Consider the following 20,348-nt stretch of genomic DNA (forward strand, 5'->3'; position numbering starts at 1 on the left):
TTTTTTCCCATCATCAAGGCAGGACCACTGACAGCAGGCCAGGCATGCCAGAAACAGCCTAGGGCTTCTTTTATTAGTCACCATGGGGTACAAAATTAATACTGGACCTAGTGATTCTTTCCCTTACCACAGGACCAGAAGGGCAGCATGTCAGGGCCTGAAGAGGGGCTCTCCCTGCAGTGGGGCTTCCTGCCCTGCAGGAGGCTCAAGCTGATCCTCCTGGAGGCCAGGGTGTGCATTTGCTTCCAGTACCTGGAGTATCTCATCAGCGTAAGAAATCAGCTCCTGGAAGGAGGAAACAAGAGAACCATTTGCTACAGTGGCCTCAGGATCCAGGAGCAATTACTTTGACAACATAACTCCTACTGATGGGATCTTTCAGGTGGTCTGGCTGCACTTCCCATTTGGGATTGGATTCAGCCCAGTCACAGGGAAAGGCATCATGTGGAGCTATGAGTCAGTGCAGTGCAAGGGTTCTGGCTCAATACAAGGAGTCATCATCACTTACCAGGCTGGAGGTAAAGCGCCCCCGGATCACCTGGACTAGGTCTTTGATGCCTCCAGACTCCATCTCTGGCAGGATCTCCTCTGCAGGGGAGCAGAGAAGATGGAGAAGATGGTGAGGCTCAGGAAACCCGCTCACCAGCCAGTTATGGTGCCACTGACTCAGAGTGGATAAGTGGCAAGGTATAGGGGTTTGAGACCAGGCTCTGGGGCTCCTTCCCTTCCTGCCACAGAGAGGACAAGGTAAGGGTCCTCACTGTAGGAGGTCAGATGGGCCAACAGCATGCAGAGGTTCTCCACCACCTCAGGGTCATCCTTGTAGAGCTTGTAGATATCTTGGATGAGGTGGAGGCCGCTGCTGCCCTCTTCCAGTACTACTATTCGGAAGGCCACCAGTTCTGGAGTAGGGAGGCAAGGAGATTTGTGTGTATAATATAGTCCAGTATAGCTCCTTTGCAGCCACCCTTATTTCTCAGTTCCCTGTCCTCATTGTCCCTGGGAAGTAGCATGACTGGGCGTAGGGTTGCTGGGAGAGCTCTTCTGCCAGGAGCCCTAGCTTTCTGTAAAGGAAGCTCCTAAGTCAGGGCTGTCCCCTGCTCTGTAAATGGTAAGAGGTGTTTGCAACACTTGGCTTCTCTTCAGCTCTGCACTTGTTGGCAATGAGCGCCATGCCCAAGGGAAATACAGTGCTTATGTTCCTCTTCCCTGCAAGAAATGGAATGGAGGCCTTGGTGTGGTGCTGTGTAGAAGGGGCTCCTGTGCAGGTGGCCCTCTCACCCTGCAGCAGTTAACTGCACCTAAAAGGGGCTGAAACTTCCCTTACAAGGTACTTTGTTTAAGGGTGTCAAGAGGAAATAAGATTCCCAAGTGCCCTTCAGGAGGCCCCACCAGTTTGAGTAGCCCAGTCGACTGTCATGAGTAGAAATGAGCAGGAGTGAAAGCAAGGAGACAGCCCTTGGAGCCCTGAAGGACCCGGGTGGGGTGGGAGCATTCCTACCATATGCTGCTCGGGACCATGGCCTGTCCCTGGGCCCAGGGTTCCCTACAAAGAAAGACTGCCAGTGCTTAGTATGAGACCTGGCATAAGCTTGGACTTGGAGATGGACCTATATGTAGGAGACTCATGTGGCTATAGGATGTGTATATAGTGGGGATGGGGGGTAGACATAAGATACCAAACATGGACAAGTCCCAGTGGTGTTTCCTGGAAGCTATTTCTTCCTGTTCTAGTGTGGGGTCATCATTGGAGGGAGCTGGCTTTTGTTCCACCCCCAGCTGGCAACTTGACTTGTCCCAGACTTACCTGACACCTTTGCGAGGCTGGCCAAGCCACGGAATGCATTGTTCACCAGCAGTACTCTGCCAGGGCACAGCTGGATGCTTCTCAGAAGCAGCACTACCACCTGCTCAAACTGACTCTCCTTTATGCAGCCTACAAAGAACAAGCCTTGTTGTCTGTGTGTCCAGGGTCACCCTCCCTGTTACCAAGGCCTCGGGCTGCTCACCCAACAAGGACAGCAGCCAGAGCACCGCACAGCCAGCCTCCGCTACTTCCACGTCCTCCGGATGAGTAGCCAGCACCCAGGTGACCATGCCTGAGAGCTGCTCCAAGGGCTCTTTGTCCACAGTGACAACTAGACCCAGGACAAAGATGGGGACACCAGGCCAGGTATGAACAGCAGCACCAGCTGTCTGTGTGCCCCTCTACACTGTTCCCTCCCACCAGAACAACAGAGAATCAAGTGGACATGAGGGAAATGTCCTCAGAGATGGAAAATGGGGCTTTCCACTGCCAGTGTTTGCAGTAGAGTCATCAATAGAGACGGGGACTTTCAGCATTAGTGGCATTAGCAGGATCTCTGTGGTATTTTGGGGTTGGCATGGCTTGGAGCTCTTTCCTTGGCAAAATAGTATCTAGAAGAGAAGGTCAGGCCTAGAAACCCCCATTCAAAACCCAAACCAGGATAGGGCCTCAAATGCTCTAGTGACCTCTGGAGCCAGGGGCAGCCTACTCATTGGACAAGGTGTTCTAACTTAGCCCACTAGTGTCACTGTGCCCTCTTTGAGCCATGGGGCCTGGGATTGCCCTCCTATGCTTAAGGAACAAGATAGAGTAGCTGCAGTTCTTAACCTGTTCTTCACGACAGCTGGTCACTACACTTCATGTTGTAGTGACCCCCAACCATAAAATTATTTTTGTTGCTACTTCATAACTGTAATTTCGCTACTATTATGGACTATAATGTAAATATCTGTGTTTCCTGATAGTCTTAGGCAGCCCCTATAAAAGGGTTATGCCTGTGGGGTCAAGATCCACAGGTTGAAAACTGCTCTAGTAGATCTCATGTAGTAGGGCTTATGCAGGAGGGCCTCACCATCTACCAGGAGGGACCAGAGCAGGCTCAGGATAGAGAGGCAGATGTCCCTGTCCTCTTGGAAGTGCTCCAGGTGCTCTTGGGCAAGCTGAAACAACCCCTCCTCTTCCAGCTCTTCTGAGATCTGTCCTGTAGGCAGCCATAAACACTTGGAGGGGAAGTTTCCAAGAAGCCTTCCCCAGCACTACCTTTTCCCAGTGGGCTGATGCCAATACCTAGTCTGCCTGGCTGGTCTACTTTAATGCCTAAGCCTAATATCCCTCTCACCCAAGTGGGCTTAGTGTGGATGGGTAAGAAGTCTGAGTGGCCCAGTGCCTAGCCTTGACTTGACCAACTAGCCAGCCATTCAATTCTTGGCCACTGTCCCGAGTTTCCGTGTCATCCTTGCACAGGGGCCATGCTAATCTTCTCTGTATCGTTCCAATTTTAGTATATGTGCTGCCGAAGCGAGCACCTGTCCCAAGTTTCCAAGCAGTGCCCATGGCTGCCACTCAAAACAGAGAACAGCATGACTATCCATCTTGGGCATGGGCCCCTCTCCTGCCCATCTCCCAAGGCCTCTATTCTGTCCCTGAATTTTTAGAGCAGAAACAGCAAAAGGCCAGCACACCTTGGCTGGAAATAATGGCGAGCACGTTGTAGACCACATTAACAAGCCTTTCAGAGTTAGGATGGCTCCGCAAGGTATCCATCAGGAAGGAGATGATCAAACTGCTCCTTGGGATCTCAGCTTCTGGGTCCTTTGCCAGTGCTGATTGGGCCAAGGAAAGAACATCAGTCAACCCACAGCTAGGGCTCTAAGATGGAAAGGTGACCTCCCTCACTGGGGATAGCATCACCTCTTTGAATCAAAGTGTTTATGGGCTCTTGCCCAGTGGTACAGTGATTGCCTGGCATGCAAGAGGACCTGGTTTTGACACACAAGCCCTGAGAAAAAGACCCAGTCTGTGTGGAGGTTAGGCCCTCAGTATTAAGACTGGAAAGGTAAAAGGGTAACGAGATGCTCCAGGCTTAAAGATGGCACTAGGTAAGTTCTTCAGTGTAGTGCTGTCCCCTGCTGGCAGTCACATCCTCCAAACCTCTCCTGGTCAAGAAAGCCCAGAAGACCAACCTATCTAACTCCTGTGTCATAGCTGGGGAACTTGTCCAGGGTCCCAGCAGGCTGCATCGGGCCCCATGTAGACCCAGTGTATACAGACTCAACTATGCCCTCTCTCACTCTGAGGTGGAGTCACATAGGCACAAAAGGGAACAACAGACTGGAGAGGCAGATGCTAGGGATGGATGGGAAGTTGAAGGAACTGAAGAGACAGAGGGTCTGGGAGGGAAGAGCTCCTCTACCCTGCCCACCTTGGCCAAGAACACGCAGCAGAAGGGAGCAGGTGCTGAGCAGAATATCCAGGATCCGCCCATGCTGCGTTACGATGGTGATCACCTCCTCCACCAGCTCTGTGGGCCATGGCAGGCCTGTGGAGTACACAGCATAGGGGAAGCACAGGAGGAGCTGGACTGTGTGACCCAGACATGGTACCCAGAGGATCCAGGTGGGTGAACACAAGGGCAGAGAAGGGTGACCAGCACACATGTTCATAGAATACGAGCAGTTGATCATCTGCCAAGGTCCACCTTCTGGGTTGTCCAGGCTCATTTGGAGTTCCTGCGCCTCAGCCTCCAGAGTAACAGACCACAGGTACATGACACCGTGCCCAGCTCTGCCAAGGCATTTACTTGGAGCAGCCTCATGAAACAGGTCTCTCTTTTCAGCCCTCACTTTCAGAACAACGCTGAAAGGGAGGGATGAGCATTAGGCATTGCAGAGCCCTGTAAACTCAGCCTGACTGTGTGACTCCAGGGCCTGTGGCTGCGACTGAGCTGAGACTTGGATTGTGCTAAGGATCTTACTGGTTCCCAGGAAACAGCTACAGCAAACCCACTCTGATGAGGCTGAGCAAGAGGCAGCTCTGGGTGGTGGGTGAGGCCAGCTGTTGGGCATTATTGCCCATTTCCCCAAAAGGCAAATCTACCTTGTCCTGGATTTTATCTTTGTCACAGTTCAGCTATAAAAGGGACTTCGGGAGAGTAATGGCCAATATGAGGGACCTGTTAACTTGCTAGGGGTCAACTCAGTCTCCTAGTAATCTCCACTGCCCTCGCCACCGGGACAGATCTTTGATGCCCTTTGGATGTGTTTTCTGTATGAATAGGTACATAATTGGGCAGGTACGGGTAAGGTGAGTGGGTGAAGAGATGAAAGGTTTCAGGAAGGAAAGAGTATATGGGTGCCATACAGGTGTGATATTTGAGCAGGAGAGACAGGAAAGCACGTTTGCAGAATTTCCCAAGAAGCTTAATACCCATCAAAAGCAATGCTGGGAAAGAGCTGTTCTCAAGCAGTCTGGTAGGGGCCAGGTTGGTATGCCTATGAAGGCTGGTGTGGTGGTTTAAATATGGTTGGCCCAGGAAGTGCACTATTAGGAGGTGTGGCCTTATTGGAAGACGTGTGTCACTGGGGATGGGCTTTGAGACCCTCCTCCTGGCTGTCTGGAAGAGAGTCTTCTGTTTGCCTTTAGAACAAGAAGTGGAACTCTCAGCTCCTCCAGCACCATGCCTGCTTGGATACTGCCATGCTTCCTCCCATGATGATAATGGGCTGAACCTCAGAACCTGTAAGCCAGCCCCAATTAAATGTCCTTTATCAGAGTTGCTTTGATCATGGTGTGTCTTTACAGCAATGGAAACCCTACAACAGATGGTATGTAGTGTTCACACTCTGATATCCAAATGTACATCTGACAAGCACATACAGGCAGAATGCCAAGTGGCTGGTATGCCAGGTGATCAGTCATAATGCTGTTTATAAAAGTAGAAAACAAGCAACTCAGATGCCCACTACAGAGATGATGGGGCAGGTGTGATGGTGCATGCTTGTAGTTGCAGGTACTTCTGAGGCGGAAGGGTCACAAGTTCAAGGACTTTTTGAGTTTGAGACTACTAGCATAGGCAATTTAGACTTTCTCAAACTACACACAAACAAGAGCTGGGGAGGTAGCTCAGTTAACCAGCATTGCACAAGGTCCTAGGATCCATCCCTCGTACCACCATGTCCCCCCCAAAAGACTCTTTTTGTTTTTTGTTTGTTTGTTTAACAAAACAAAAACCCAAGGCCTTAACTCCCTGTAGATCAGGCTGGCTAGCTCTCAATCTTCTTGCCTTGGCCTCCCTGATGCTAGATGGATTTCCTGTTGACCTGTTGAAACCATGCAGAGTAGCCAGCCTCTCTCCCACCCTCCTCTGCTAGTAAGCACAGAATCAGTCAGTCCCAGTTAGTAGTCCTGGCCAGAAAAGTCTGTAGTAAAAGGTTGGCAGTCGCCACCTCCCAGCCTTTCCTGGGAGTCTGGGGAAGGCATAGGACCTTTACCTAGCTGGTCCTCTGGCATTGTCAGCAACTTGTTAATGGCTCTGAGCTGGACCTCTGGTCGACTGGAGAAATTCTGCATGACATCTGCAGGGAGAAGGAATGGAGAGCCCAACTGAGGACCAAGCCGTGGAGGAGCAGAACCTAGCCTTGCAGCAATCAGGCCACAAAGTCTGTGCTCTCAGCTTCACCTTTCAGAGGGTGCTCTGGCCAAGAGACTGACCGAAAATCAAACCCAAGTCTCTGCGAGCCAATCCCTGAGTCACAGTGCCTGCTGTCGTTCACAAAGGAAGCACACAGCCGGCTGCCTAGGGGGTGCAGTCAAAGGGCACAGGACTCTGGAGAACATGGGCAGTGAGCAGGTCTTAACTGTCTTAACTACACAGGGGATATGACCAATGAGAACAGGGAAAATTGGCAGAACCAGGCTACTGGAAGCAAGGGTATACATTATGTACGGGGGGAGGGGGGGTGGACCTGGAAACTGTTCCCACTCACTAATCATGCATAAACACCAGGTCTAGGACCAAGTTGTGGGAGAGAGACACCAAGCATCTGAAACTAGTGCCAAGGCCGGCCCCCACACCTCCCAGCACTATCCAGGGCATCCCCACCATCACCTAAGATGTTGGCCATGTTGCCTTCAAGCAGCACGTCAGTGATGAAGATGGGGACCTTCTGCCGCTGCATATTCAGCGCAACAGAAGAGCTTTTGAAGGAGTTGCTCATGAAGGTGACTTGCATCACATCCCTGGCAAAGGGGCAGAGAATACCAGTGGCTTCCCATAGGACCATCCCTCATAGCCATGAGCTGTGGGTGACCTATAACAGCAGACACTGAACACAGGCTTCCTGGTGGGTGGGTGGGCTCTCAGTGTTCCATGTGTACCTAGTAACTAGCTTTGTAGTTCCACCTACTCTACTCTGAAATCACAGGACTCCCTCCATGGCAGGGCCCCCAAAGATGGTCCTGGGTCCAGCACTTCTTGCCTTCATACCCCGTCTTCCTTAAAAACATATGAACAGGTTTTCTGATTGACATTATTAGAATGGAAACTTTTTCTGGTCTTCTGAAAGTGATACATGTGTCCTTAAGGTTAAGTCCCTGCACCCAGTGGGAAAGTAGGGCTGCCTGCATCTTTTTTGAAGAGACATGTATTCAAGCCATATAAATACACCTGTAATTCCAGCAGTCGGGAAGCTGAGGCAGGAGGATCACTTTAGATTCACAGCTAGCCTGGGACATAGACCTAATCTAAAAACAAAACAAAACAAAACAAAACAAAAAAAAAACCCACCATATATTTAAGATTAGTGGCTGTCATGTAGTTGAGGGATACGTGTGGGGCAATCAGGACAGCTCTGTATGTTAAGATGGGAAGATGCTGAAAGGTACCCAGATAGGTTAAAAGAAGACCCAGCTCTAAGCTCACTTGATTGCCAGTCGGTCGGAGGGGTTGATATGCAGCATGAAGGGCAGAAGCAAATAGTAGATGTCTGTACCAGGGATTTGCTTCTCCTCCATGGTTTTCAGGATGGGCTTCAGGCTGCCTGGATGATGGCGGATGGCCTTCCGCAGTTGCATGGCTTCTGTGTCCTTCAAGGAAAGAGGGCATCACCTGGGCTTTTCTCAGCCAGGAAGGTAACTGCTGCTATCAGTGCTCCCTCATCAGGCCCAGCAAGACTGAGGCAGGGGCCTGAGGAAAGTAAGCATAGTATAGCCTCCATGGACCAGAGAAAGGGACAGGGAGGCATGGTAGGTAGGATGAAAGCAGGCAGCCCCACCACGGGAAGCTCACGTTCAGGAAGGAGCAAGTGGCCATGTCTAGAATGATGCAGCCCAGAGACCAGATGTCGGATTTGGTGGAGAAGGAGAATTTGAGAGCTTCAGGAGCCATCCAGGACTTCTGGCAGGGGTCTGCGGACAGGATCAAGGTGGAAGGACCACTGAGTGCTATGTTCTCTGGGGACAAGGGGCAGGACAGAGCCAGCCTGACCCCCAGCATTACCACTCCTCTTTTAGTTGTTTTGAGAGGGGGTCACCTGTATCCCAGATGTGCCTCCACCTCCCAGTGCTGAGACTACAGCCTTGCCCCACTGGACTCAGCTACACTGTCCTGGTTTCAGTGGTCTTTGGCAAGGGCTTCAGACAGAAGTCCTTTAGTCACCCTCTTTGGGTGGGATGAAAAGTGCAAGCTGAGGCAGTGAGGCCACTGTCCTGACAGACCTTAATCTCCACCAGGGAGGCTTGTCCATCTGGGTAGGTTTCTGTCTGTCTGTATGACAACAGGCAGGAGATGAGAGGCATGTTCCAGAAAAGCCAAAGTGTAGCCCTCTTTGAACAGCTCATCCCCTCTAAATGTTAGGAGCTTAGGGCAAAGTTCTGGCTGCATTTCCTTATTCCTAAACCATGCAGAAAGAGCCACCAGTGTAGTACCCTTACCCTGTTCTAACTGGACTCAGATAGTCACTCCATTTCTAAACCTCCAATCCCCAGCCAAACAGCGAAGGATGGGACTCCAAGGACACACCCCATCAATACCTCCATATAACCCTTTCTTTTTTCTTTAAAGTTTCTCTCTCTCTCTCTCTCTCTCTCTCTCTCTCTCTCTCTCTCTCTCTCTCTCTCTCTCTTTCAGATTGATTTATTTAATGTATATGAGGAGTACACTGTAGCTGTCTGCAGACACACCAGAAGAGGGCATCAGGTCCCATTACAGATGGTTGTGAGCCACCATGTGGTTGCTGGGATTTGAACTCAGGACCTCTGGAAGAGCAATCAGTGCTCTTAACTGCTGAGCCATCCCTCCAGCCCCATATAACCCTTTCTTGTACCCACTTACTCATCAACCCAACCACCTGTCCACCCATCGATCCACTTGCCCACCTATCCTCTGTGTGCCAAGGACAACCATTGCCACCACAGGACTCTGAGGTCTCTTCCCAGGTTGCTCTGTCTGTTGTGACAGCTGTTACAGGCTTGATATACTCCACCCCTTTTACTCTAACATCTTTCCATCTCCTGGACTATTTCAGGTCTCTGTCTAACATGCATAGTCAGTGCCTACATCCCAGAGGACTTCTGTACTCCTGTTTGTAGCTTCTGTCCTTTTTGGGTCTTTCTTCCCCCACAAGAATTAACATCTTTTTTTTTTTTTTTTTTGGTTTTTCGAGACAGGGTTTCTCTGTGTAGCCCTGGCTGTCCTGGCACTCACTTTGTAGACCAGGCTGGCCTCGAACTCAGAAATCCACCTGCCTCTGCCTCCCGAGTGCTGGGATTAAAGGCGTGCGCCACAACGCCCGGCTAAGAATTAACATCTTAAGGGGACCACAACCATTGCTTTGTTCCCCAAGGCTCTCTTTTACATGTGTTGGAGTCCTTTGGACCCTGCACCTTCCCACAGTGGCACATCTAATGTGTTATTCCCTAGGTTGGAGATCTCTAGACCTTCCGAGTTAAAAAGCCCAGCCCCAAAAGTAACCACTGCCCTCTGGATACCAAGAGCCACCACCTCCTTTGCCACTCATCCCCAGTCTTCCCCAGACACCTTCTTCTGCTCGGACATTCCACTTAGCTTCGTGGGTCATCAGTGCCTGGGAGCTCATATCCTGCAGTTTACAGTAGCCACTGTTAACAAGGACGATGTTGGAAGGCTTGAGGTTCCTGCAACCAAGAACAGGGCCCCCTGGTACCATGCAGCTGCCTGGGATAGGGCTAACACATGCCTGAGCCTTAAGCCTGCTCTTCCAACCCAGTTCCAGCTCTTTCCACTCCTCAAGAAAATGCTCCGCTCAGCCTGCTTATTAAATAATTGTTTCCTAGAGCATGACATCCACTCTGTTTCTGTATATTAGGGAAGACCCCATTGTAAGCACAAACACCAAGGTCCCTCATTAGAGAAGGCATCCATCATTCTGTATTTCTGCTGGCATTAGCATGGGCACTCTATTCTCTTTGCTCATATGGCTCATGTTGATGGAAGCCATTTCCCAGATTCTTCCCACTGCAGATCTTGGGGCTGAAGCTGGGTGCAAGGGTCAAAGACTAGGCTTGGATTGCAGCAAATCTTATTGGCCTGTCCAGAGTCTGTATCACGACAGGCAACCTCACCTCTCTTCCTTGGCATCTTATCTCTGTTTCCTCGCCCTTTAGAACCACCCTGTTCGGCCCCCGCACTCTCACAGCCCTGTGCCTTTGGGGTGAGTCAGGCACTCAGGGGCTTCATAAGGAAGTTCCCTGTTCTCTTAGCCAAGAAGGGGAGTTCACAGAAGATGCCCCATCCTGCCCAAATCTGGTCCCTGGGCCTGGGCATCTAGGCCTAGGGGTTTTGGCCAACCTGCAGAGGAGGCTCCATCACCTGTGAACGATGTTCGACTTATGTAGGTACTCGATGGCATCCAATATCTGGCTTAGCATGATATGCATCCACTGAGGAAGAAGCAGGAGATGTGACATTGGAAGAGGTCTAGGAATTTCCTAAGAGCATCTCTGCAAAGCTGCATATGAATACCCAAAGCATTCAGTGGAACAGTGACAAGCTGGGGCCACCAGTGGTCACTCTCTGTGGGCCATGATGCTATGGGAAGGTGGCCCCTATGGGCACTACTAATGCTGAAGCCCCTGAAGTGCCTATAGGGCTTTATACCATCAGAGTGAAAAGAGCCTGTGAGACAACAACATGAGAGGCAACAAAGTGGCAACCTAGTGTTCCCGGCTGCCATTTTCAAATTATTTGCCTAGGACTCCTGAATCTCATATCAGGATTAAAAGACACCCTGAAGTGCCAGAGACTGGCTGGGTCGCAGGAGACACATATTCTCCTACTATGGCCCTTATAGAGGAGCTCATTTCATGGCTTCTGAGACAGAGGTGTAAGCCCACTCCAGAGCCTGCCCCAGAGGCATGGGCAATGGAATGAGCTACATGCCTCCTCTGAGCCTCTTAGGGTGATGGACCCTGGACCACAGGAGCTCAGAAATCCTCAGAGGAAATCATCCTCAGATCTTGGGAGGTACTGCTGGTCCCAAAGGTAAAAGTGAAAGTTTATAAACTTCTAGAAGAAAACTAAGGAGAGCCCTGTGACCTTGAAGTAGGGAAGGCTGCCTAAGCCAGGTCCAAAATACCCTGGCCACAGGGAGGACTGGCTTCCATTACAGCAAGGACTGCCTATTACAAGGTGGTATCAAACAAGTGAACTGGCAAGTCCCAGACTGGGTAGAGATATATGAACACTAATGTCTGCCATATGTAAAGAATGTTTATAAATCAATAAGAAAATAATTTGAATGGGAAGAGGAGTTAAAGGGGCACAGAAGAGCTCCAAATGGCCAAAATGTTGCTGATTATGGTTATAGAGTCCTATAATCCCAGGACTGAGGAGACACAGACAGGAGTATCAGTTCAAGGTCATCCTTAGCTAATAAGTTCATGGTCACCTCAAAATAAAATAAAATAAAATAAAATAAAATAAAATAAAATAAAACACAACATAACAAAAACACATATCCAAATGTGCTTGTTAGGACTACTGATATGTAGATGCAAATTAAAGTTATAACAAAATGTCACCACCCTTTAAACACTTGACAGGGAAAAGCTAGGCTCAATAATTCAAAGACAGGCCAAAGAGCCATATGGAAGGGAAGCCCTCTTTGTTTCTAGGGAGAGTAAACCCTGGTAAACCAGCTTCTGTTAGAATGCCTACTGAAGCCACACCCCATACTCTCTGACCCAGCAAAACACCTAGTCCTGCATGATTAGGTAAGAAAGAGTAGCCCTTCTGCCAATGCTCCTGGCAGCTGTACTCTACAGCCCTGCACTAGGGGGTGATCAAGGGCTCCTCAGCATAGGAGAGGCAGACCCACTGAGCACTTCCTTGTCATGAGCAAGGGCAGCTAGCTGACCACAGGAAAAGCATCAAGGCATAGGCTGATTGGACAGTGCGAGTTCAGAGTTGAGCCACATACACTGAACTCATCTGGATGAATTTCAGGGAGTGCATCACAGTCTCTGGAAGCAGAACCCCATCAGTTGCTTAGGACCCTTGGAAACTTCTGAGTTTGGTCCTGAGAATGCCTAACACTTAGTGCAGGGTGGTGGCTAGGGCTGGTATATGCACACTTGTAGTGTCTCAAGCTATGCATCTGAGATAAGTGTGCAAAGCAGTGTAAGGGCTTAACACAGGTAAGAGAAGCCAAAGGCCAGACCCAAAGTTCCTCTTGTCTCTTACTGCAGGGGTCTTCATGGGTATAGATTAGTCTCTCTCTGTCTCTGTCTCTCTCTCTCTGGTTTTTCCAGACAGGGTCTCAGTGTAACCAGCTCTGGCTGTCCTGGACTCATTTTTGTAGATCAGGCTAGCCTCGAACTCACAGAGATCTGCCTGCTTCTGCCTCCTGAGTGCTGGGACCAAAGGTTTGTACTACCACACCCGGCTCCAGAGTATCTCTTACCTCAGTGTCAACAACTGCTTTTAACTTCCTCTTATTCTCCATGATATTCTGGAAGGTTCCTTGGGAGTAATAATCCATCACCAGGCAGAGGAATAGAGAGGAGATCTGTCAGAACACAAGGCCTCAAAGATTGGGTCTCAGGGCTCATAGGATCACCTGCTCCAGGATATCACTGTGGTGGCAATGGTAACAATACCTAATGGGGACCCCTTTACTCTCTTGTCCCCATTCCTATGCCCTACCACACCAGGTCTTGTTGTTAGGTGGCCTTCCTGGAAATTGCAGTTGTTCCTGGCCTCTGCACATGCAGAACCATTTATGGAATTGTCTTTACCCCTCAATTTCGGGACAGTCTCTTCAGACTCTGGGAGCTCCTCTGAGGATGCCACCCCAGTCAGTGGCTGGTTCTGTTTCTTCCAATGAAACATTGTCTGCGAAAACATCAGGGTGCTGGGAAAGCTGGGGTACATGCAGTGAGGGCCCTCCCTCGCCCTGAGCTGTCAGCTCAGCAGGGAAACTGATGTGGAGATGGAACACAGTGGAGGCCCCTCAGCCTGCTCAGCGTCCTTCCCCTCAGTCCCCTCTGGAGGTGTGACTTAGGAAAGCTGTATTCAATTCAAAGGCAAGAAGTCCTGTTGCCAAGAGAACGCAGCCTGGGAAGCCCGACTCAGGATCCACTAATTGTGAGGCACTGTAGCCTTAGACCCTACCATGAAATGAAAACAATGTTCCCACCTATTGCCATGGGAGTAAGGGGTGGACAGCTTTGAGACAAGAGGGGAGGCCAGGAAGGCAGCCTCTCGGTATCAGCCCCCTTCTACAGAAGCCAAAACCTCATCGTTAAAGGTGTAGTCTGGAGCCTACACCTGGCCTCTTGCTTCAGCTGTATTAGAGCTAATGAGCCCCAGAAGTGGTGGCTCCTTTGTGAAATGGGCAGTTAGGCCTCATATGATGAGGTTGTTTGTGGATCATTAGAGATCATGCACAGGACCCAGGAAATGCGTGCCTCTCAGAGTGTTCCGTGCCAGCTGTCAGCTGCTGGGGTGTGGGCGCTCCGACCCACCTCATTGTTCCACATGATGAACATCTCATGGTACAGAGAGAGATTGGGGTGCTGGAGCTTCAGCAGGGGCATCAGCTGCACAGAGAGGGAACAGTGTCTCAGCTAGTACGTCTCGGCTACACATCCCACCCAAGAGATGAGATCATGGCTCTAAGGAGGCTGTGCAGCCTGCTGGAGAGAGGCCAGGAGGCTGGTGTGGGTCTCCAGCATGGGGTGATTGTGCTGTGTGACCAAGACTTGTTCTTCAACCTTTCTGAGCCTCACAAGCACATATAAAAATGGTAACACGCTGGAGTATAATAAGTTCAAGGATAGAGCCCTTTTCTAGCATGCATAGAGCCCTGAATTTGATACCCAGCACAACCTCCAGCCCCCTCAGTGAACAGGTGCAGACCCAGGGGGTGCTAGGAGACAGGCTGGGCTGGACAAGATGTTGTGCCCAAAGGCACAGTGAAGTACTTAGGAAACAAATCCAATCAGGTAGTAGAAATAGCCACCTGAACACCATGGCCAGATGGGCCTTCGCTTTGATTGGAAGCTGGGTGGGACCCGCCCGGCCCGTCAGATGTGAATGGGGATGGTCAACATGGCTGTGTGATGGTGAACCTGCCCATGCTTTTTCCATCGGTCAGACTATGACTTGGTCTACCTCTGCTCCAGTGACACTGTGTGTGACTCAAGACATGTTGACCGGCGATGTACAAGGGCCGGCAACTCCAGAAAGAAGCTAACCCACAAGGGACCATTATGGAGGAGAAGTCACCTTTCACTCCAGTGAGATTTCTAGAGAGGCCCAAAGAAATGGTTCCTAGCTGCTATCCATCAAGCTGGTAACTGCAGTCACTTGTAGTTCTGTGAAGGCCATTTTCAACTCTCTCACCCTTCCCAACTCTCTTCTCTCCTGTTCTTCCTTCCTCCTTGCTCCTATGCTGAGAACCAAGTCCAGGGCCTGTGTATTTGAGGCTGGTGCTTTACCACAGAGCCACATCTCAGTCCTTCGACTCTTGAGTCAGAACCTCACAATGCCATCCAGGCTGGCCTCAGACTCAAGATCCAGTCAATGCTGGGACTGCGAGTGAGCACTAGCACACTCAACTAACTAATTTACATTTTCTCTGTGTCTCCCTAGCTTTGCACTGTTCTTTTTTTTTATAACTAGAAGAAAAATATTTTCTTTCCAGTGCTGGAGATGGAACCCAAGGCTCTGGGCAATCGAGGTACATGCCCCACCACTGAAGAACAGCCCCAAGTCTGAAGAAAAACATATTCAAAAAATGTGAGCTGGGCCCGTGAGTAAAGGCACAAGGAGCAAACTATCTCCACAAAGCTTGCCTTCCCTGCATGTGCCATGGGCCATGTGTGGACATGTACGTACACACTAAACAAATGTAAGGAAAAAAAGATCTGTTTTTAAAAAGATGGTTATTGGGGGTGCACAAGATGGCTTAGGGGCTTAAAATGCTTCCTTTGAAAACTTGACAGTCAAGTGAGGTGTGGGGGCGCACGCCTTTGATCCTAGCGCTCAGGAGGAAGCAGAGGCAGGGGGATCTCTGAGTTGGAGGCCAGCCTGGAATACAAAAGTGCGTTCCAGCAAGAGCTATATAGTGGCGTCCTGTTTCGATAAATAAATAAGGAAAAGAGAAGAAAACATGACAGTCTGGATTGGACCCCCAGAACCCACATAAAGGTGGGAAGAGAGAACTGACCCCACAAAGTTGTCCTCTGACATGGATACACAGCGGTGCGATGTGATTTTGGGTCCCCCTCCAACAATAATAAAAAATAAATAAAAACTTAAAAGATGGTTAGTGGTAGAGTAGCCACTAGGGAAAGATGTGGCTGTCCTGAGTGAGCATGGACTCCCCTTATGAGCACTGCATGTTTTCCTTCGCCCAGTTACTCAGGACGTGGGCACAAAACTCAGTTCCTGTGTTTGCTGAGTACTGATCGTCCCAGGGGACCCAGTGAGCATTACCTCCTCCAGGGCCTTGTTGGCATGGTGCTCATCAATACACTCCACCTGTAGGTCCCAGGAAGACAGCTCAATTAGAAAATGTGTCGTGAACATAGCTCCTACTTCCTCTGCTGTCATGATCTCTATCGCTGTCATTATCACTACCACCACCACCACCACCACCACCATCACCACAACATCACAAGCACTAGCACCACTACCACCACATCAGGTGTCACCTCCAACACCAGTATCATCATTGACACCATACACCATTTGTAGGAAAGTCAGTCAACTGTAGAAAAATCCTTTACTGGGCCTGGTGGCTTGTGTTTATAATCCCAGTGCTAAGCAGGTAGAGCTAGGAAGATCTCTGTGAGCTTGAGGCCTCCCTGGACTTATAAAAAGCTAGTGTAACCTTGTCTCAAAAAACCAAAACCAGGGCTGGGGAGATGGCTTAGCAGTTAAGAGCCCTGACTGCTCTTCCAGAGGTCCTGAGTTCAAACTCCAGCAAGCACATGGTGGCTCACAACCATCAATAATGAGATCTGATGCCCTCTTCTGGTGTGTCTGAAGACAGCTACGGTGTACTTAGATATAATAATAAATAAATCTTTAGGCCAGAGTGAGCAGGGTCCTGAATTCAAATTTCCAGCAACCAAATGATGGTTCACAACCATCAGTACAGCTACAGTGTACTCATATACCTTACATAACTAACTAAATAAATCTTAAAAAAACCAAACAGATCCAAAGCGCTTATTCTAAAATAACATAAAGAATAAATTGGCTGGGTGGTGGTGGTCCATGCCTTTAATCCCAGCACTAAAGAGCCAGAGGCAGGTAGATCTCTGATTTTGAGGCCAGCCTTGTCTACAGAGTAAGTTCCAGGACAGCCAGGGCTACTACACAAAGAAACCATGCCTCCAAACATCAAACAAACAAACAAACAAACAAACAAAGGTGTGTGTGGGGGAGTAAGTTGAACCAGTAATGTTGGGGACAGGATGTAGCTCAGTGGTATAATAGTGCTTTTAAGCCCAGCACCCTGGAGGAAGAGGCAGGCAGATGGAGCTCTGAGTGTGAAGTCAGTCTGGTCTACATACTGAGTTCTAGGACAGTCAGGGCTACATAGAGAGGTCCTCAAAACAAACAAACAAACAAACAGAAGAAAATTCTTTCAATATCTTCTGAAGTCCTACTCCATGGATTTTCTTACTAAGGAAGTGATATATGCTCAAGGGGAGGAAGACCCTGTAAAGATCTCTAAAGATATGTATCACAGTTGCTTATGCTGGTGAAAGACAAATTGAGCTAAAACCCCATGATTGGACAGGTTGGGCCAACTGCAGCACAGGAAGCAGTTGGAGGAGACACAGCTGTCAGATAGGAGAGGAGGAAGCTGTGGTGACAACAGGAGACAATGTCAGTGTCGTCAACCTCAGTACCATTCTTATTTTATTTATTTATTTATTTTTGGTTTTTTTGAGACAGGGTTTCTCTGTGTAGCCCTGGCTGCCCTGGAACTCACTTTGTAGACCAGGCTGGCCTCGAACTCAGAAATCCGCCTGCCTCTGCCTCCCGAGTGCTGGGATTAAAGGCATGCGCCACCACGCCCGGCCTCAGTACCATTCTTACAGACACAAGAGACTGGAAAGCCACAGGCTCCTGCCTATAACCCCTCACCTAATTGTTATTTAGAAAACCCAGATGTCTAATTTTGCTTGTGTTTGCTTGTTGAGACAAGGGTTTTACTGTGTAGCCCAAGCTGGCCTTGAATTTCAGCTTTCCTTACCTTTCTCCCAAATGCTGAGTACATGTCTGGTGTGGCTAGCTTTAAACAACAAAATACCACCACTACCACCATCACCACCACAACCCCTTCTTTAACTGTTCAAAAGACAGGCAGCCACTTTGGCTGCTGGCCTGTGACATAAGAGAGCTGACCCCACAGCTAACTGGCAATAGAGGTGGATAAAACACTCCAGACCCAAGTCCCCTGGGCTGAGGCTGCTGGGAGGTCAGACCCCATCCCCAAGGTCCCTGTCAGCACCGCAGAGGAAGGTGCACAGGGACTAGTACAGCAGTACTCCTTTCTAGGGTACTTTTGTGGGCCTGCACCCACCCCAGCTGTGCTAGTTGTGTGTCTGGTGCTCAGCCTCTGGGACCCTCTCTGCCCGTTTCCCGTTTGGTAAGACTTGTACCCCTTGCCGGGCAGTGGTGGTGCACACCTTTAATCCCAGCACTTGGGAGGCAGAGGCAGGCAGATTTCTGAGTTCGAGGCCAGCCTGGTCTACAGAGTGAGTTCCAGGACAGCCAGGACTATACAGAGAAACCGTGTCTCGAAAAACCCAAAAAGAAAGAAAGAAAGAAAGAAAGAAAGAAAGAAAGAAAGAAAGAAAGAAAGAAAGAAAGAAAGAAAGAAAGAAAAGAAAAGAAAGAAAGGAAGAAAGAGAGAAAGACAGACTTGTACCCCGTATCAAATTCCAATCCTCTGGGAAACTGCAACCTGGGTGAGGATGGGACTCCTGAGTCTCACCATCTTTGGTTGTGAGATTGGGGTTTTTGTTCTGGGTTGGCAGGGTTGATGGGTTCAGTGAGATGACCACAGGCATGTGGGTGAGCATTGTGGTTAGTGTGTGGTTAGCACCAGAGTGAGAGGAATAAGAGAGAACTCCAGAAGTCTCAGGCTACAACTTGCCTCAACGGGGCTTGTCTGGGGATTTCTGGAGTCTGAGAGACCTCTGTAACCTGAGATCAAGGGGCTCTGCACCTTACCTGCTTTATCAAGAACTTGGTTTCAGTTTCCAGTTCTTCCACCACCAGGTTCACCCCTAAGGCCCCAGGATTCAGCATTTGCAATAGCTATCCTCAAGGAAGAGAGAGACTTTGAGAACGTCACATTATTCTCTATTTCCTACATGTGATGGTTCCACACTCCACCCCCAAGTATGGCTTCTTCTCTCAATTTTGTTGTAGAGGAAATGGCCTTAGGTGATGGATTGAGAAGCCTTCCAGGGTGGGGCCAATACAATTTCCCTCGAAACCCATTCTGGAACCCTTATTTTATAGCCTTATGGCCTTCCCCAAGCCTACAGGGGCAGCCTTATAAGTAAGAGACGGTGGTGGTGGGGGCTGGGGGCAGAAGTGGCTCTTAACCCTAGTGATACCCCATCTAGTACCCTTCGTCAAGATGATCATCCAAACAAGGCCTGTGATTTGTGTAACTGGTGCAGTCTTAGCTTCCGCTAGGGCACAATACTGAAGGAAGTGCTTCCCAGCCATCCCCTGTAACCTGCACTGGTGCTGCTGCCTACAATTCACTTGAGAGATAGATACTGGGGCCTAGGAGCAAGATCCTTGCCTGTGGCTGTGGGACTCTGGGGTCTGAGCCAGAGCTCATCTTTGAAGCCACACCTTCAGAACTGGTCTGTAAGCCAGAACTCTACAAGAACAATGCTGTCAGGAAGGTGGCTGAGGCTTGAGTACAGAGGCCACTGTCAGCGTGGGGTAGGGGACAAGATATGTAGGCAGTACGGGAAGGATAGCATACAGGGAATACAGGGTGTCGTTGGAGCTCAGCCCAGGCTAGTGAGCAGTGGTTTGTTTTTTGTTTTTCTCTAAACATTTCTGGCCATCAGAAGTGCATTTGCTTGGCTAACGCATGTAAGCCTTCTCTCAGAGACTACTGGAAAAGAGGAAAAGCAAATGAGCGAAACTGAAGCTTTTATAAGCCGAGTCTAACAATTAATGAGGCTGAGATGTGAGGGGAAAAAGCGATTAAAAAAACAACCACTCAGGTTCTGCCTTTAAAGACCCCATACATGGAGGGAAGGGGAAGGGCATGTGCACCATTCTCTAACCAGTGGTCAGACTTGGGGGTTGGTCATCATTTTAGAGGGAAACTGAGGCCCTGGGAGGACTCAAAGGAGAACTCGAGGAGGAAACATGCGGGGATCATAGGGTCACCCTGTGATGGAGGCTGGGCCTGGCTGTGTGGCCCTCGGACCTGTCCCGCTGCCCACGGACCCTGGACCTTGGTTGTGGGGGCATCTCAGCACCTGATATTTTTCCATGGTATCTCGTGGAGACACTGCCTCACTGTCCCACTACCGGGCTAAGTCCTCGAGCCAGGCCGGTAGTGGAACCCTCGTTTGAGCATGCTCGGTAGTGACTGCTCCGTGTGCCCACCCCACCTCCTCAGCCCCTCCACCTGACTTCCATAACCCTCAACCCGGGGCGTGTCTGCTTAGCACTTTGGCTCGTACATGGCGTACTCGTACTATGCCCCTTAAAGAAGCCACAGAGAATAGGGAGCCGTGTATCGGACGAAGGGCGGGGCCCGGTGTGTTGGGTAGGGTGGAGGGCGGGGCAGAGACTGACGACGCGGCAGACGGGGCCGCAAGTACTACGGGCGGGAGACACAGGTGGCAGGAAGTCTACCAGCACGGTGGGCGGGACCTGCTGCTTGGTGAGGGTGAAAAGTGGTCAGCGCTTCGGGTTCTAGAGGGTGAAGGGCTAGGGGTGGTCCGTAGGGGCTGGAGGGGCGGAGCCTGGGGCGTGGGGGCGGGGTCTACCTGTGAAGGG

The 20,348-nt window shown here is 50.0% G+C and overlaps 1 protein-coding gene and 1 non-coding gene across 3 annotated transcripts; both read right to left on the reverse strand.

Annotated features, from left to right (window-relative positions):
• Positions 1 to 53: 53 nt before the first annotated feature.
• On the reverse strand, positions 54 to 20,279 carry Stkld1 (serine/threonine kinase like domain containing 1). 2 transcript variants are annotated; one of them, XM_021155523.3, is made up of 19 exons: positions 19,823 to 20,279; positions 18,540 to 18,626; positions 15,783 to 15,827; positions 13,808 to 13,882; positions 12,745 to 12,849; positions 10,653 to 10,723; positions 9,843 to 9,958; positions 8,094 to 8,212; positions 7,728 to 7,891; positions 6,915 to 7,045; positions 6,298 to 6,381; positions 4,230 to 4,346; positions 3,490 to 3,630; positions 2,880 to 3,008; positions 2,010 to 2,138; positions 1,808 to 1,936; positions 762 to 902; positions 509 to 588; positions 54 to 285 (listed from the first exon to the last, which is right to left on the reverse strand). In XM_021155523.3, the coding sequence occupies exons 1-19, from the start codon at positions 19,835 to 19,837 to the stop codon at positions 151 to 153; spliced, it is 2,013 nt and encodes a 670-aa protein (XP_021011182.1). In that variant the 5' UTR covers positions 19,838 to 20,279; the 3' UTR covers positions 54 to 150. The 2 variants fall into 2 exon arrangements, with proteins under 2 accessions (XP_021011182.1, XP_085691214.1); XM_085835088.1 differs by lacking the exons at positions 2,010 to 2,138; positions 2,880 to 3,008.
• On the reverse strand, positions 3,227 to 3,333 carry LOC115030411 (U6 spliceosomal RNA). The gene has a single exon (XR_003836017.1). It is a non-coding gene; the product is annotated as a U6 spliceosomal RNA (small nuclear RNA).
• Positions 20,280 to 20,348: the final 69 nt, after the last annotated feature.

This window comes from Mus caroli, unplaced genomic scaffold, assembly GCF_978045245.1.
Source record: "Mus caroli unplaced genomic scaffold, Mus_caroli_1 scaffold_2, whole genome shotgun sequence".
Classification (NCBI taxonomy): Eukaryota; Metazoa; Chordata; class Mammalia; order Rodentia; family Muridae; genus Mus; species Mus caroli.